This window comes from Megalops cyprinoides, chromosome 18, assembly GCF_013368585.1.
Source record: "Megalops cyprinoides isolate fMegCyp1 chromosome 18, fMegCyp1.pri, whole genome shotgun sequence".
Classification (NCBI taxonomy): Eukaryota; Metazoa; Chordata; class Actinopteri; order Elopiformes; family Megalopidae; genus Megalops; species Megalops cyprinoides.
Window position 1 is genome coordinate 3,399,998 of NC_050600.1, and position 17,325 is coordinate 3,417,322.

A 17,325-nucleotide genomic window follows, 5' to 3' on the forward strand; every position below is an offset into this window, starting at 1 on the left:
AGGATACCTGCATGTAGTTAATGACTGAAGCTAGCACAAGCTGACTCAGTTACACTGATGAGTCTTTGTGCATCAAGCACATTGTCTCTCAATATCAGATCAGCATCTACTCATTTCAGTAAGTGTCAGTAATGACGTTGTGCTCTGAATGCCTATCTCTCTAATGGCATTTAATCCGTTTTGTATGCATGCGCAAATTATTTGTAGAGGCATGCTAAAAACTGTGCTTTTGCTGTAATAATCTTACCAGCAGATTCAAATTTAGCATCAAACGGCTTGGACAGGCAGCGTAGCTTATCAGCATTTTCCTTATGAAGTCATCGTATGAAAGGAGAGTGTCAAAGAAGCAACCGAATAAAGACTCTCGGTCTATAATATCAGGCACTTTAGCTCTGTCCGCAAAGCAACTTTATTCAGTGTGTCACTGGGTCGTGATATTCTTTGCACTCAGTTGCTGCAGGTGTGACCCTTCCTCTGGCAAAGCTTGCAGAAGGCAATACCGTACACTCTTCTTTTGAAAATAACCTCCTCGGCCACACTGCAACCATGCGAGACACAAATCCAAGATGGAACATTCTTGTAGAATGCGATGGAATGTTATTTCGTAGTAGAATGGAATGGAAGGGCATGAAACGGAATGGAATTGAGTGGAATTTTTTTTCTCTCCCTCCCCCTCCCCTTCCCCCCTTTCCCCTCCCCTCCCACGCAGGGCCTGGTAATCGAGCGTGTGGGAAGAAGGCCGCTGCTCATTTTCGGCTTCACCGCCATGGCCGTCTCGTTTGGCCTGCTCACCATTTTCCTCAATTTCCAGGTAAGACGTAAGGAGGTCTGCTGATATCCTTCACTGCAACACTTTGCGGGGGAGGGGGGGCAGGCTCACTGCCTGAATGACTAGTGCGGATGCTATCGTTTTTCTTGAGGGAGGGGGCCCAAGCCAATTACCCTGCCTTTACTGGTTTCATCAGTTATTCAGCTGTATAAATTCACACCAGATGTATTCCCAAAATACACTGCAGTAAGTTTACTTAATATATTCATAATATAATTATATTTTAAACATGGTGCATGGTGGTCTTGAGTTGTAATGCATCATCCTGTCCAGGAACAGCAAACCCATTAAATCAGCAGGATGATTAAAGAATTAAAGGCCGAGACCAGAGCTTAAAAAAACAGCGCGCGCACACACACACGCATACACACACACACACACATACACCGCGGCCTCTCAGGAGCTAAGCTGGTGCTTTAAGCCGCTGGGTGTGAAATCAGAGCCCCAATGAGGGGGTTCATCTCTGACACGGGGAGGGACACCTGTGGCCAGGTCTGTGAGGCTGGGTCCTGGTCGGGAGGTGTGACAGTCAGGGACAGGGGTTTTATCAGGGAGATTAGAATCAGTGGCACGGTGTGGTGGAAAACAATAGAGCCTTAGTCCAGAGATAGGAAGGGGTTTCAGAGCTGGGAAGTTTCTGTTCACTTCACTGCTCAAAGAGAATCACACGTAACAACATTGGAGGACTTCGTTTTAGGACACTAACACATTTTGCAGGGGTTTTCATTTATAGAGTCATGTATTTACTGACTGACTGACTTTTCATTATTGAATAGAACTGTCCAGTCTCCCAGCTTCAGCCAGGCTTAGCCATGCTAATGAATCCAGTAAGATTATTTTACATGGCTGTGCTGCCTTAGGTATTATCTTCTGCTCTGAGAGGGAAAGAGCAAGCGAGAGGGCTAAGCTAATAAAGCAGAATTCAGAGGTCATGACCCCTCAGAAATTAATTCCCTGGTTCGGACCAACTTTTTCTGAGTGGGAAATTTAAAGGCGTTTGAAATAGAAGGCATGACTCTTTCTTCGTGGGTTGTTTTTGGGCCCTGTCGTTGGGTTTATTTTCTGCGTGTATTACGATGGCTCACACCTGCCGCTCTCCATCCCCAGAACCAGGTGGACTGGATGCCGTACCTCAGCTTTGCCTGTATACTGGCAGTAATCGCCTCTTTCTGCTCCGGTCCAGGTAGGAACAAAGTGTCTGAAAGCAGTGAATTTGTGTGATTAGAGTCTCTAATATCCCTGTCAGTCACAGCTGGGGAGAGATTGCCTAATGTCTGGCTATCTGCAGTCACGGCCCCCGCCTCTCGCCCGTCTCACTTCACCTTCACCCCATGAAACAGCCAATCAGCAGTCAGAGTTTAGCATTTCAGGTCACATCTTTTCATTACATTTCCACTTGGCTGTTTTTTTTTTTTTTCCTGAAGAGCACATTGAGAATGGTAATGACAGCTAAAAACCATTAAGGGTAGCCATCTGTCGTTTGCGAACAGTCACACCAGAGAACGCTGCTCTTTCAACACATGTGCCAGTCAGTTCCTCTCAGGTGCTCTCCCCCTGCCATGACACTTGTATCATATCTCCTTTTGATTGATCCGTTAGATGTATATCACCATTGAAGTATTATATGAGAATGTGGTCTCAAAGTGATCCAAATGACTGATATTGATATTGTTGTTATTATTAATTTATTTTAGTTGTCACTGCCATGTGGCCAGCCTCTGTTCATTTTCACCTGAGCAGTCTGCACATTTTTGTCGTTAGCGCTCTCGCTGTGTCCGGAGGCTCTGCGGTATCGGCCACTGGGCAGGAGCAGGGCTGCATGTCAGTCACCTGTCAGGGCTAATGGCCCCACGGTCCACACCCAGCACCCGAGGGCCAGCGATGGGAGAGCGGCCTGGCTCTCCCGTCAGCTGACAGTTTGCCTGTGTGTGTAGCATCGGCTCGGTGCGGTGAGGGAGGAGAGGAGAGAGGAGAGAGAGAGAGAGAGAGAGAGAGAAAGGGAGAGGGGGGACAGAGAGAGAGAGAGAAAGGGAGTGAGAGGGGGAGAGAGAGAGAGAGAGAAAGGGAGAGGGGGGGACAGAGAGAGAGAGAGAAAGGGAGGGAGAGGGGGAGAGAGAGAGAGAGAGAGAAAGGGAGAGGGGGGACAGAGAGAGAGATAGATGGGAGAAGAGAGAGCAAAAGAGAGAGAGAGAGAGAAGGGAGGAGAGGGAGAGAGATTGGGGGGGGAGCCCAGCGGTGATCTCCCCGCAGCCGGAAGGTGCTGAGTGACACTCTCCTGCATTATTCACCAGTGCCTGGGACAGATACACCATGCTTTCAGCTCAGCCCTCTTGTCTTCCCGCCAGGCAGAGGGGGTGGGGGGTGTGTGTGCCACATTACGGCTGTTTGCACACAGCCAGCCGTCACTGGGGGGTGGGGGGGTGGTGGGGGGACATGTTCTGAACAGGGTTTTGTACAGTTTGACTGGTGGTGATCATGGCAGACAGGGACACCGTGTGTGGGAGCTATGGCAGACACAGTTTAATAGGAAACTGTAAAGAATTTCAGGAGAATAGTTGAACCCTCAAGCCAGCTTTACTGATGGGGGCATATTCAAAACAGAAGATCGATGTATGAGCGCTGATCTCGTGAAAGGGGATTCAGGAGGTGGGTCAACTTAAGTGAGCTGTTTTGATTGCAATAAGGCCTTTGTGATGTGGGGTCAGGATCGGCTCGGATTAGGGGAAGTGGGGTCAGCATTCAAACCCGATGAGCTGTCAGAGGGAACAGGGCTTTTTTTTTTTTTTTTAAAGAAAGCACAAATCGGAAATGATTGTGTGGTACCAAATTAGGTCTGTCGTGGGCTCTTTTGTTCAGACCCTCTAGCTGCAAGAGATGGGGGTGGGGGGTGGGGGGGGGGGGTTAGTTCTCCAAAACTTCATGTACACGGAGGCGGAAGCAGCCATGAGCTAATTAAGCACAAGGCACGCTGTTCTTGATCGTGATGCCGATTATTAACAGTAGGCTTAACGAAATCCAGCCAAATATAGATATCCATTAGCCCTAAGGACCCGGGTCCAGCATTAACCAAATTCCCAATTTAATGCCATATTGCCATGTTTATTTCACCTCAACGCGTCGCTGCGCTAAGCTGGCATCTGCATCGTTCGGAGGATGTGTTCCGCATTCATGAGCCGCGCTTCTGAATGCGCCGGTCGTCCTGCCGGCATGCCAGTGACTGCAAGAGGACTGTGGGTGTTCATATCATACATATATTCACACGCTAATCTGACCCCTAAATATGACCCACAGTCCAATTATTCCCCTGGCTCTTTTCCACCCATTCAAATGCATCACATCCTCAGAGGCAATTTTTATGGCCAAAGGGTGGGTCACAACAAATTAATCTTAACCTCCAGCTAAGTGCAGCGTAAGAACACTCTCCCAACGTCAGTTGGTCCATCAGAAAAAAAAAAATAAATAAATTTAACAAAAAAAAAAAAAAAACAATGCAGACATTCACCCAGGTGTTGAGGAAGACAGGTGCTTGCATGCATTCATAGATTATTCAGGAACGGTGCCTTATTTTTAGCTTGGCAGGTGGTATGGCTCAGAACTATAACCCAAGGACAGAATCATATTCTCAGCATGGAAACGGACGAGTCAAGGATCTGTAGATGCATACATTTGCATATATTTGAAACCCATTGTCTGCAGGCATATATATTGTATGCATCTTTACTCCCATGAACAGGTAAATTGTGACAACAGTGGGGGATGTAGGCAGGGAGGGAGGATTTGTGGACATATTGTAGCCACCATACAGTGTAATTATGGAAGGGATTCATAAAAGGTAATGACTCCTGGGAGTCGCCTGTCTAGAAGTATGGAGTTTTAATGTGCACACGCAACTAAAATACCTTTCACTGAGTCACTTTGCCATGGAAACGGATAGTGTTGTACTCGTTAGGTGCATTAAAACAGCGTTGCATTAATCCATATTCCATACAGATGACCCCCCCCGACAGAATGAACCGAAGTTGTACACAAAGGAGAGGCAATCAGCTGAAGCACTGGGGAAAGTCCCAACCACGTCTGCCATCTCAACTTCCCTGTCATTTTTATCACAGGTTTTAGATAGAAGCAGCTGATGTGGATCGCAGAATGTCTGGTGACAGGTTGACGTGACGATCGTGTCCGCTCCTCTGCTGGAGGTGACACGGGATCTAACATCTGTGTCCATGACAGCACATCCATGCAGGCCCAGCTCCTAACACGTCTCCGCACACCTGAGAGGCAGGAGGAGGAGACTGGCTTTCTCAGAACCTCTTTGACTTTTGCAGCATCTCTATCGGCGAAAGAAAAAAAAAAAAAAACAGTGCACTCTCAGTCTGTATTTATATTACGCTGAATTGGAAAATGCCTTCATTAATCTGGTATGTCCCTGTAAGAGAGGGGAGAGAAGCAAACCTTACAGATGGGTTTTTGCTGCGGCTGCCTTCATCAGGGTGTGACCTGCCACGCACAGCAGCAAAGCTCTCCTCTTCCCCGATTCACTGCAGGTGTGATTCAGCCTAGTGAAAGAACATGTTCAGAATGAATCAGTACAGAGGGACCAAGAAAGCACAACAATATTAATTACTCGTTAGAATGAGCATTTAGATGGAATAATTACCTATCAACTAGCACAAGATAACAAAATATAGTTATAATACTGTCTGCTAACAAAATATTGGTGACTTCACTGGGCTACTCTCGGGCGGCAGACAGAATATGCCCAGTGGAAGTCAATTTAACCTAGAGTGGGGCGTTACAACCTGCCTCAGAGACATACAGATCTCGGGAAGGAGGTAGGAAGGGGACTGTTTCCGTGGCAGCCAAGTTGAGTACGTCAACAATGAAGCATCCTGCATCGCGCTCAGCCGTCAAAGCAGGAGAGCTTTATGTATGCAGAGCGTCCCATTGGCTGACGCTGGACTGCCGTCACGTCCAAAAGTAATCATTCCCGTTCCGCCTTTATTTTCTTCCTGAATGATTCACGCTGATGAAAGATATAGCGGCGAATTGCAAATACTGCGTTATGACCCTCATTTAATGATGAGAGGCAGGTTCCAAAGCTCCTTGTGCTGTTGTGCTAGACATAAAAATGAAAGGGAAAAAAAAAAGCCACTCTTGCTTAAATGTGTTACTCAAAGTTAAGGACACAGTGCATTGTGGGTACATTGAATAGAGACCTAAGCCTTCTGTAACCATTCTCCTGGAATGTGAGAGGGAGGGGGGCTGAACCAAAGTCCCTGCAGGTTTTATGACCTTCACTTATTCTACTTTAACAAAAGCGTCTCCCCTGCATGCGCCCCTGTGGGAGTCCAATCGGAAGCCGTCAAACGCTCCCCAGAGCCCTCAGCCTCTCGTCCACTGCACAGAACTGAAACAGAATCTAGCGCTGCTCAGGGAAAGAGCACTTGGGGATTTAAAATGAAACCACTCTCCCCCCTTTCCCAAAAGAGATAATGCTCTCTAAAAAAGAAAAAAATCTGTCCGTCAGACCTTCCCTCAAGAGCTGGATGTAATAGTTTCTGTCGCTAAATTAATAAAATGACCTCGGATGACCTTTCTCAAAAATGCAGCTGTCATCTTCTAATTCAGGCTTCTTTGCAAGCGGGTTAATTGAATAGCCTTTTTTAAATAGGAATTCAGGCACGTGTGTTTTTTTTTATTATTTTTACGCTGTTGCTGCTTTCTGAAGTGTGATTGTTGTAGAAAGTAGTTGACAATCATGGTCAAAGTTTCAGTGCCTTCCGCAGAGACTCTCATAACTTGTGTGTAATAGGACTCAATCTGTTTTGGAGCTCATGTGTGTGATGAAGATGTCCTCTTTCAGTATTTGTGAAGTACAGAAAATGAAGTCCCAGGGTTTTAGAGAGGCTCATTAAAGAATCTCATTTAATGTATTGATGTTGCACCCGCGAGCGCAGCACTTACCATGAATTACTTCTTTATAAAGTATTGTCCGGCTTTATAATGGGAAATTTGTGTGCTATATAAGTCATGCTGTATAAAGGAGTCTGCTGAGCTAATGAACAACAGACAGTGAAATAAGGGCTGTTACCAGGCTTGCTAAGGTAATAGGGGGTGCCAAGGCAGGAGACATTCGCAAGATTGACTGTTTTGACAGACTGGTTGCTGCCAATCAGCACCTGTCTTGTAATGGGAGATGATCTGGGCAAATCATGTCTTCTGCACCGCAGGAGAAGCTGCTGGAGGGTGAGAGGGCAGTGAGGAAGAATGCTGCCTTTCTGAGGAACAGACTGCCACTTTGAGGAGGGTGAAAGGGTGGAGGCGGGGCTGTCTCTGTGAGGAGGGTGAAAGGGTGGAGGCGGGGCTGTCTCTGTGAGGAGGGTGAAAGGGTGGAGGCGGGGCTGTCTCTGTGAGGAGGGTGAAAGGGTGGAGGCGGGGCAGTCTCTGTGAGGAGGGTGAAAGGGTGGAGGCGGGGCTGTCTCTGTGAGGAGGGTGAAAGGGTGGAGGCGGGGCTGTCTGTGTGAGGAGGGTGAAAGGGTGGAGGCGGGGCTGTCTCTGTGAGGAGGGTGAAAGGGTGGAGGCGGGACTGTCTCTGTGAGGAGGGTGAAAGGGTGGAGGCGGGGCTGTCTCTGTGAGGAGGGTGAAAGGGTGGAGGCGGGGCTGTCTCTGTGAGGAGGGTGAAAGGGTGGAGGCGGGGCTGTCTCTGTGAGGAGGGTGAAAGCATGGAGGCGGGACTGTCTCCTAGAGGAGGCATCACCATGACTGATGGACAGGTGGAGCTTTATAAGGTGAGAGGAAGAGAGAGGGAGAGAGAGGGCGCAGACCACCGGAAACCTTTCACACGGGCAACGTGGTCACGTCTGTCCCCGTCTCAGGCTGTCAGTCCACCGGTCATTGTCATGGTAACAGTAGCCTAAAGGAAATATCAGATCATGTGACCAGTGATGCTACATTTGCATCTGCTCTGTATGCACATTTGTGCTGCAGGGCACCCACTGTGTTACTTAGCGTAATGAGCTTGCTCAAGTGTTATTTTTATATTTAGGTGTTCTAGGGCTTACTGTATTTTCTTTTTTTCCCTCTTATTGTGATGGATGAAATACATTTTCCATCACTAAGCTTCAGTTCAGCCTTTATCATCAGCTTTTATTAATAACCCGGGTCTGGGTTTTTATTCAAATTCAAAAGTAGCTTGGAATTGTGTTTGGCAGTACAAACACCGAGAGAGGGAATTGGCCAGCTGCTACCCTCAGAGCCGTGGACTGTGCCAAGTGGCTCAGGTTCGAGAAATATCTGTGATCTAATATCTCTTCCCCATGTGTCATCAGCTTTACCGTGCGTGAAGGCGAGAGGGCAGATCGCCGTTGTGTGGTAAAACAATGCAAAGTAATTTGCTCACAGGTGGGGGACACTCAGTTTCACTGCTGTGCCCTTCGTTGCAACTTTTCCTCAGTTTGTTTTGGTCAAAGTTAAGGGCGAAGCAAAGTTAAGGACAAAACTTGGTAGCAATTTTATTAATGTATTCCCTCTTCAGAGAGCGAACAGTTTATATCTTAGCTTGGTCATGTCTCAGTCAACCTTTCTGCATATGAGAAAGGTTTGTAACAGGAGCTTCAGGCTGAATCGCCCTAAGGGTATTTGTGTATGTGTGTGTGTGTGTGTTGGGAGATTGTGGGGGGGTGGGGGTTGGGGATGGCAGTTGCACCCTCGAGGAAGGTAGTTAACCTACACCGGATCAGCAATGTGTGGCTGTGTGTGGAGATCATTTGTGGAAATGTCAGCCGTAGGATAGGGCTGTCTGCTAGCAGGTTATGCAGTGTAAACTGAGAATCTCACTGACCCTCGCTGTCAGGGCTGCAGTCCCACATAAATGCAAATCAGCACTGGTTATACTTTTTTTCACATTGTTTAATTGGTGGATTAGAGTTTAATCCCCTAATTACACCTTTAAGATATCACCTCTGCCCAATAAGCTTTTGTTCCAAAGTATGGATCTGACCTTCAGCATACACCATGACCTGTAAGGTCAGCTTTAATGTGTGCAAAAAAAAAAATGTGTGTGCGTTGTTGGTGTTACAGATATCAGTTTATTTCTTTTCTGAAAAATGCACCCCAATGTCCCTAAGAATACCCCACCACCACCACTTCCACTCCCCTACTGACTTGAGTTTTTTGACTTGAGCGTTTTTTTTTTACCGCTACACCACAACCCATAATGCCGCTGACTTATGCGTGGCTGCCATGTCGATATATAGCCAGTGCTGCTGGGCCTACTTCTACTGTAGGCAATTAACCTGAATTTATTTAGATTATATCCAGGTGTATTAATGAATATAATATTAAAAGTATGATATGCTACTCACCCCAGATGAGTAATATGGTCATGTGTATGTAATGCAAACCGATGGCAGTCTTGGAAAGACTCCGTATATTGTTTATGCCTACACTGCGTACTGTTTGCTGTTCTGCTTCATGTGTTTCACCATCGTTCTCCACCTGGTGCGCTCTCAAAAGCAGCATTCAGAAAGCAGTCAAAAGTAATGACACTGCGGAGAGCGAGTGTTCATTCAGCAGCTGCTTGCAGTAGCCTTTTTGGAAATCTCCCGGCAAAAACGCTCGCACGCCTCATCGGTCTCCAGGGAGGGCGGGCTGCTGCATTTGAAAACGGAGCGTGACTTTGAGAACGTCGTCACACTGAGGACGTTTTTCCATGAGGTGCACTGTAGCGCCCCCCCACCCCCCTTCCCAGCAGAGGAAGCCTGCAGGGGGGGGCGTCGGCTGGCAAAGGGAGCGAGAAGCACTTGGGAGTTATGCTATCGCCACGGGAAACGTAATGGACTTATGTGTCACCCCGGGATAACTCTGATTGGACGGAACTGTGTGTGCAGAGAGGCCTGCAGCAGGTGCGGCGAACACAGGCTGCTGTTCAGATCCACTTGTCTTCCATTTGATTTTCTGCCAGCGCTTTCGTTGACATCGGAGCTGGAGAAGGTTGCTCCAGAGCTGGCGTTGAGTGTGCTTTTGATGGGGGAGAACGGGGGGCTAATGACGCCGATTTAAGTGGAGAGGCTCAGCATCTGATAATGCTCTCAAATGCCTCTTGCATTTCCCATCAATATTTTGATGTTGAAGCTAATTAATCACGTCTTGAGTTAATAACGTCCCCTGGATTGTGGAAGAACGAATGTGTTAATGTGTTTAATCGAGGTTACATACAGATTCCAATCCATAAAGTTTCAGTGAGAATCTATTTTCTGTGACATGGCAGTACAGTTTACTTTTTTCATACTTGAGGTCATGCAGTCCTCAGGAGTGGAACCTGGCCTTTAACGTTTCTTTGCTTTGTGACTGAAACACAATTACCTGTGTAATTGAACCCTCAGTTTACAGATCAGGGGTGAACAGGTTTTGTAAGATGAACCGCTACCACTCTGAACATGAGGCTGATTCATATCACAGTACTAGACAAAGGGGTCACATTCTAGCTTATTAATGCCATTGAATTCATGCAACTACTGCAGATGAGAATCCTTCTGATGAATATAGTAGTTCCATAACAATGATGCAAAATGTACTCAACGGTGTTGATGTTAAACCGGGGTGCTGAATGTGGCCAGAAACTGGCCCACACAGACCCCTTTTTATGAGCCTTGCCTGCATATGTTCAGTTTCAATTTACCTCAGAGTCAAACTCACACCCTGAACACACCCTGAAGAAAAAGAAAAAAAATTATCCAAAGCGAACTGACTTGCTTCGGTGTTGCTCAAAAATACATTGTCGGGCCTCCCGAGTGGCTCAGTCTGTGAAGGCGCTTGATGTTCAAGTGCAAGGCTTAGCCCTGTTCCATGGGCTTGGTCCCAGTCATGTCATTAGCCGACGATGACTGGGCGTCCATAGAGTCTGAATATAATTGGGTTTGTTCCACCGAGGACATTGGGGAGGGTTTGGGCGTCCAGGGGCCTGAGCTTTCCTTATCACATTAACAACCCTCACTGGTGAGACAGGCGTCTGCATAAAGCTGCCTGCATAAAGCTGTGTATGATGTGTCCTCCTCCGACTCATGTCTGCACAGACTTGAGACTGGGGAGTGCAGTGTGTATAGCAGTGGTGAGTGACATCAGGTGTTTCAGAGGAGAGCATGTGTTTATCTCACCCTCCCAGACTATCTGTGTGGGTTGCAGCTGTGAGGCGGCTTCTATGACACAATTAGGCATTCCAGCACTGGGAATGGCGGTAGACCACTGGGCATTCCAGATGCTTAAAAAATAAATATATTAAAAAGTCTTAATTTTTGTATTGGAACTTTTATTTTAAAAGGTTGATACAACAGTAATTCCAGCAACGCCAGAGTGGCAGGCAGTCCCAGATACTGCTAGACCTGTGGGCTGTGCATTATAGGGCATGTGGCATTTAAAAGAATAGCTTATATTACAATATTAGCATTGTCTTTTTAGCTTATTATTTTCATTATTGTTAAAAGCAACTAAACTGACCGGTGCCCTTGGACCTCGGAAGAGGGAGTAAATAGACAGGAGACAGGGATCTCAAGGTATCCAACACGTTGATAATCTCACTGATTGATAGCATCATTTGTCGATCATACTGTATATGAAAAAGAAAAATCCTGGGTGCTTGGATTTCCCTGTCCAACTGTCACAGAGCCCACAGAGGAAATGGTGGGTAGAAAGGAAAGGGCAAGACTGGCTTATCCCGGATCTCAAGTACTTTGTGAAGGTCACCTGGGATGCCTTTTGCCTGTAAATTGAGGCAGAATTTGCTTAACAGCTTCTCTTTAACCGTAACCAGTGGTAACCATAATTCCTGTGCTTTCCTTTTTACTGTGTTCCTGTTTTCAGTAGAAGATGGTGTGAAGTGGTGGCACTCCACATTAATGCACTGAATGCTCTCCACCTCACGCACCTCATGAGTGTGGCAGTCTTTATTAGCAAGAGAGCCCCCTACTACTCCACAGTAATGGCAGCAAGGTTGGGAAGATCAGGAAAACGTGAAACTCCACTAGCTTGCTTAAGCGGGTGTTAAGACATGAAGAAAAAAAACACGGCGAGACATCCATACAAGGGTGGGGCACCTCAGTGTTTAATAAAAAAATCATTTGGATTACAGATAACGGCCCACTTTGTGTTTCTGTCAAGGTTTTGTACCTGTGGGTGTAAAAGAACAAGCAGCATTCCAAAGGAACAGAAGTACAATTTCCTAGCATTCCACACAGTTTTGCGTCTCTAAATAAATGTACAGGAACATTCATAACAACTCTTACGGAGGCAGAACAAAACAAAAGGCAGACCATTACAAAAGGTCAGAGGTCACTCTTGTTTTCTCCTGTTTTCAGGTACAAAGGATTTATGTATTTAATTAAATCTGATAAAAAAATGAGCTTCATTAATCTTCATATTAAACTTTTTATTACCTGTTATTTATCATCCATTATTATCTTATTGATTAATCTGTGTATTTGTTGCAGCATTTCTTAGTGCTTACACGGAAAGCGGCCTCTCTCAGTAGTGAGGCGCTGTGAATGCCTTAGGACAGCACTATGTCTGATACATCACAGCCAAACCCTGAGACCAGAAAAAAGGCCTTTGAATCACGCCCAGTAAATCACTCTGACACACATATCAGCCCTGCTACGGCTCTCCAGGGCAACAACGCCTCTCTCAATTATATCCAATCGTGGGTTACCAGAAGACAATATGGTACACTCTTCATCACAACTGCACTTCTCGGGAAGGCACTGAAGTATGGCAATGTATCAGGACTCTTTTCAAGACCTTTTTAATTCTGTGATGAATTTGCTATTGGGTATGTGTGTCTTGGCAACTTAGTGAGGAAGAGAGAGTAAAAAGAGCTTGTCTATAAGTTCTGACTTATTGGTGGCCCCAAACAATACAAAAATTAAAGTCCTGACAGTGATGTAATCTTTAGACTCAAACAGAGGGCCATCACAAATTAATGGTGCTCAATAATCAAATCAGTTATGCATAATTTTTGTGTGTTTTTTTTTTTATTGATAGAGTTAATACTGTAATTACCAGCCTTTCTCAGAGACCTCATTAGATTTGGTTTGTAATTAAAAATCGTACACACAGTCAGACGTAAAATTGAGCTGCACGACACGTCCGTGAACAGTTTCTTAACGCGGCGTGTGGATCCATTTTAATTTGATCTGCGCCGTACCCCCTCCCCATAAAAAAGTGCACACGCTGCATCATTATGCAGACAGGAGGGTGTGATTGCACTCCCTATTTCCCCCTCTCATGTTCAGTTAATTTAATTCCACAAAGCCCAAAATGATCGACGGACAGCGTATGGCCATGTATGCGTCGGCACATAGTCTGCCTGTCACTGCACACGTGTGGCACATGCCGAGTCTCTTGCATCACAGCTCCTGTGTTTATACCTCAGGAGGGTCTCCGGCTTTTACAGTCTATCCTGCCTCAGTCTGGACTGGCTTGGCTGGCTGGGCTTTTTGTGCCATTCAAATGGACTACAGTGGTCGGTGATGTTGTTTTGTTTTAGTTTTTTGTTAAAGAAGATAAATCAATTCACTGCTGATTCGGAATAAATTCAGTTTCAGGTGGTGATCACTATAAATCACTCAATCGGTCATTAAAATCTTGAGTATCCACTGTCACCTTCAATTCTCCTCCTCTCTTTCTCTACCAGACTTGAGTCCAAAGGGCACAGACAAGCTCTGAATGTGAATCAACTTTGCTGAGATTTTTTTTCCTTTACTGGTATTGAGGCTTTTCATCCCTTTCAAGCCCTTTGCCGGAAGGCAGGTGTGACTCACCTGTATTGCGCAGAGTGCCGCAGTTATTTTGCAGCTAGAATTCTCTCACATCAGTTAAGGCGGCCATGCATGTGTTTGAGAACACACTTTTGGATGATGAGGTGGCCAGGTTCACCTTTATTTCAGCAATAAGGGGGCATGTGATCTTTCCTGATCGTGATGGTTCGGGATCGTGATTTAACAACTCTGTCAAAATATGGAGGCTGTTTCGGCAGTGTCCCTGCCACTGCTGTCTCTTTTTTCTACTTGGTCCAGAGGGAAGACTGCCCCCTACTGGTTCACCAGCGCCACTTACAGCAGCAGCCTGGATTTCCCAGGAGGCCTCCCAGCCACACTTATTTTCAGGCATTTAGCAGGCGAAATCTACATAGAAATATGGCTGCTTTCCCGGAATGTCTAAGCAAACATTACACATGCTCAATTACATATCATGCAGTATTTTTACATCAAAAGATGGAGGAATGGACCCCTGCAACTACCTCTACAATTAGGTGTAGATATTTTTAAGATAATGCCATGTTTCCTTTTAGTGTGAGCTAATTATATATTATTGGTATACATTATGATGATAGGGGATAATTATATTAGGCTAATTGCCGTAGTGGTGATAATGAGTCCATCGGAAAGAATAGGTTTCTTTTTTATTGTTCCTTGCTGTACTCTATTAAAAAGTTACATTCATCATCACCACTAACTGATTTTGGATAGCATTGCATAGACAGTGTTTAGTGATAAATATGTGCAAGATTGGAATAACCTACAATGAATATCTAACAAGACCGCTTGGGCAACGGTTTGTGGAATTAGCATAATTTTACCCTCAGTTTTTAATCAGCACAACTGACTGAGCAATTCCTTTGTGCCATTGTCGGCAGGCAGCTGCTATGGGATGCCATAAACTGTTTCTGTGAGACATTTCATCACTTTGAAAGTGATAGAAAACGCCTTTGTCTGAGTAGCGCGGACTGAGTGTATCTAGATTGAAAATCTGCGATCATTTCACATTGTGTCTTCTGATCTGAATGGCCTGAATAGGCTTTGGAATGGCACTGTTATGCTCTGTTAACGATCCTTCCTCTATTGTAGACCGATGAGGTCTGTATCAATACAGACAGCTGGGAAATGCAGTCAAGTTGGCATGTATGCTGCCCTTTTCTGTTGAGTGTTCCACAAAAGGGTATTTCACTCAGGTGAGTTAAGGGTTCGAATCCCGGTAACAGCAATGCTCTGACCTTGGACATGAGAGTTCATTGTGGGCCCCCAAGCCATACCGGAGATATACTGCAAATCAAATGTCAGAACATGGATCAGACATCAAAGGTAGCACTTTATTATTAATTTGTTTTATTATTAATGTTCTGCATGGATTCAGAGAACATATCTTATATAAGTAGCTGAGGTTCGGAGGATTTTATGACTGAGCCTTACCTTACTGTCTCATGGAAGAAATTGCTTTTTTATTAGAAGCAACATTCAAAGATCCGGGTGATTTCAGAGCAGGAGGGAGGGGGGAGAAGGAGTGAAAGAGAAAGAAAGAAGCAGAGGGAGAGAGAAAGAGGAGGGGAAAGAGAGAGGTTTTAGTTGAATGAGAAGAATGTCTGTTGAGAATTTCATTGTTGAGCCTCATCATAACGTCTAACGTGAGAAATTGCTTTCTTGTAAGAGGCGACATGACAGCAAAAATCTGGGTGACTGTAGAACATTAGGCAGAGAGAGAGAGTGATGGATAGAGAGAGAGAGAGAGAGAGAGAGAGAGAGAGAGAAAGCATACCACGGAGAGTGTCTGCTCGCAGCGATAATACAGGGCCACCCGCCGAGGACACTGTGGCTGCCTTTCAGTTCTCATTAGGGAAAGGAGACGTCTCCACTGTTCCCACACAGCTCAATAAACTCCCACTCCTCCCCACAAGCGAAGCTCTGTGCAGTCAGCTGCAGTGCGTGAGGTGAGCCGGGGCCTCCTCGGCTGGCCACGACGCTCTCAGACACTTAGCTGCAGGGAGGGCGGTTGGCCGGCGCGGCAGTGTGGAGTCCCGATCAAGGAGCTGCGTTCATACCCAGGGGGTTGCTGATTCGATTCCCTGGTGGGGCACTGCCATTGAGGCCTTGAGCTTAACTCCAATAGCTTCAGTACCACCAGCTCAGCACATCCATAGGATAAATAACTCTGCATGGGCCTCTTCAAACATCAGAACTGTGGGGAGAGGGCTTGTGCAGTGTGTAGCTAGAACATTCCAAAAGACTTGTAACAAGTGTAACTACTGTAGAATGTTCTACAGGTTGAGAAGTTCTCTGGAACATTCCAGAAGTATCATAAGGAATGTAACTTGACCAAACCAGGGGGCATATAAGGAGTGTGATTAGAACAATCCGTAATGCTTGCAGGGAATGTAACTAGAACATTCTGTACTTCTCTATATGTAGGCCTAAGTGTCATGATTACTCCTTTCTGCTGAGACATTTTTGAGTCATTGACTGCCATCATCATCATTATCATCGTTTACCTTTGCATTAAGATGGAGGACCAAAAGTGAAATCTAATGTAAGTTTATGCAAGAAGAGAGGACACGTTATCAGCAAGCATGAATCACCAGTGAACGACCAGATGGTGATGGTACAAATGGTACAAAGGTGATACACATCCAATGTGAAGTTAAAGCCCAATTTACTAGCTTTACAAATCGCATGCTAAAGAGACGTGCTACCGTTGTAGTTAGCGATACAAAAAGCGCCAAGCACAATGGAGCACATGTTACTTGGTCCTTGTCAGGGCACACGTAAAAATAAAGGCTTTCCAAGGATACTTTGAAACACATATTACAACATTGAAATATTAAATATGACAGGAGAACTAGGAATAAAAATATGCATGAAAAGTTATTCTGCACTTCAAAAGGAACAGCTCAATAAACGAAGATAGCATGAAAGTGAAAGATGCACAGATGAAAAAAAAAATTATGTAAAGTTTTTTCTTTTCCTTTTTTCACCTAACTTTGCTAACTGTGAATTTATCTGATCACCACCTCAAAGAAAGCTGCTGAACCCACACATCAATATGGGGTGAAGTGCCTGCAATCCTCACGTGCATTCTTAGTGTGACAACTTTCCAAACTAAGTCCCATGGTGCCCCAGGAGGCAAATGTCATCAGACGATAGGCACATCCTGGTGATGTGTAACCTGAGTAATACATGTGCCCACGTGAGTCCCAGGGCATCCAGAGCAGAGCAGCAAGTGGACCTTGGCCAACCTACTTCCCCTTATGCCAGTTCCTCTGGTGTGCCCCTGGTCATTGTTGGGAAATGACACAGTTCTGAACCCAGACTGCAGGGCTTACCCTGAGCTTGAAACAGATGCCTTTCCAATCTGACCGTCTTTGAGCCCTATAATGAATGTAAAGTTAAAACAAAATTTAAATGTAAATTTCTCGGCCTTCTTTGGAGAAGCTTAGTTAACAGTGCAATACGCCGTGCCTGAAAGGCAACCGTCAAGACCTGCTTTTCAAAGGACAGATACTGTATGAGACCTTTGCTTAAAATTGGTTTCATTAAATTCAACTCAATTGATACCTGTTTACAAAACCCCTACGGTGTGAAAAGTTTAATCACAGGTGTACACATGCATATGAAGCACTGAAAGTCTACTCCTGTAAGGATCATCATGCACATTCACAGACCTTTACCACCTGCAGC

The 17,325-nt window shown here is 45.5% G+C and overlaps 1 protein-coding gene across 3 annotated transcripts in view; it reads left to right on the forward strand.

Annotated features, from left to right (window-relative positions):
- slc2a9l2 (solute carrier family 2 member 9, like 2) overlaps positions 1-17,325 on the forward strand; it is a 141,224-nt gene that overhangs the window by 86,819 nt on the left and 37,080 nt on the right. For all 3 annotated transcript variants that reach the window (XM_036551263.1, XM_036551262.1, XM_036551264.1), the window contains exons 10-11: positions 710-811; positions 1,937-2,012. In XM_036551263.1, coding sequence (XP_036407156.1) covers positions 710-811; positions 1,937-2,012 — 178 coding nt within the window. The remainder of the gene's footprint in view (positions 1-709; positions 812-1,936; positions 2,013-17,325) is intronic.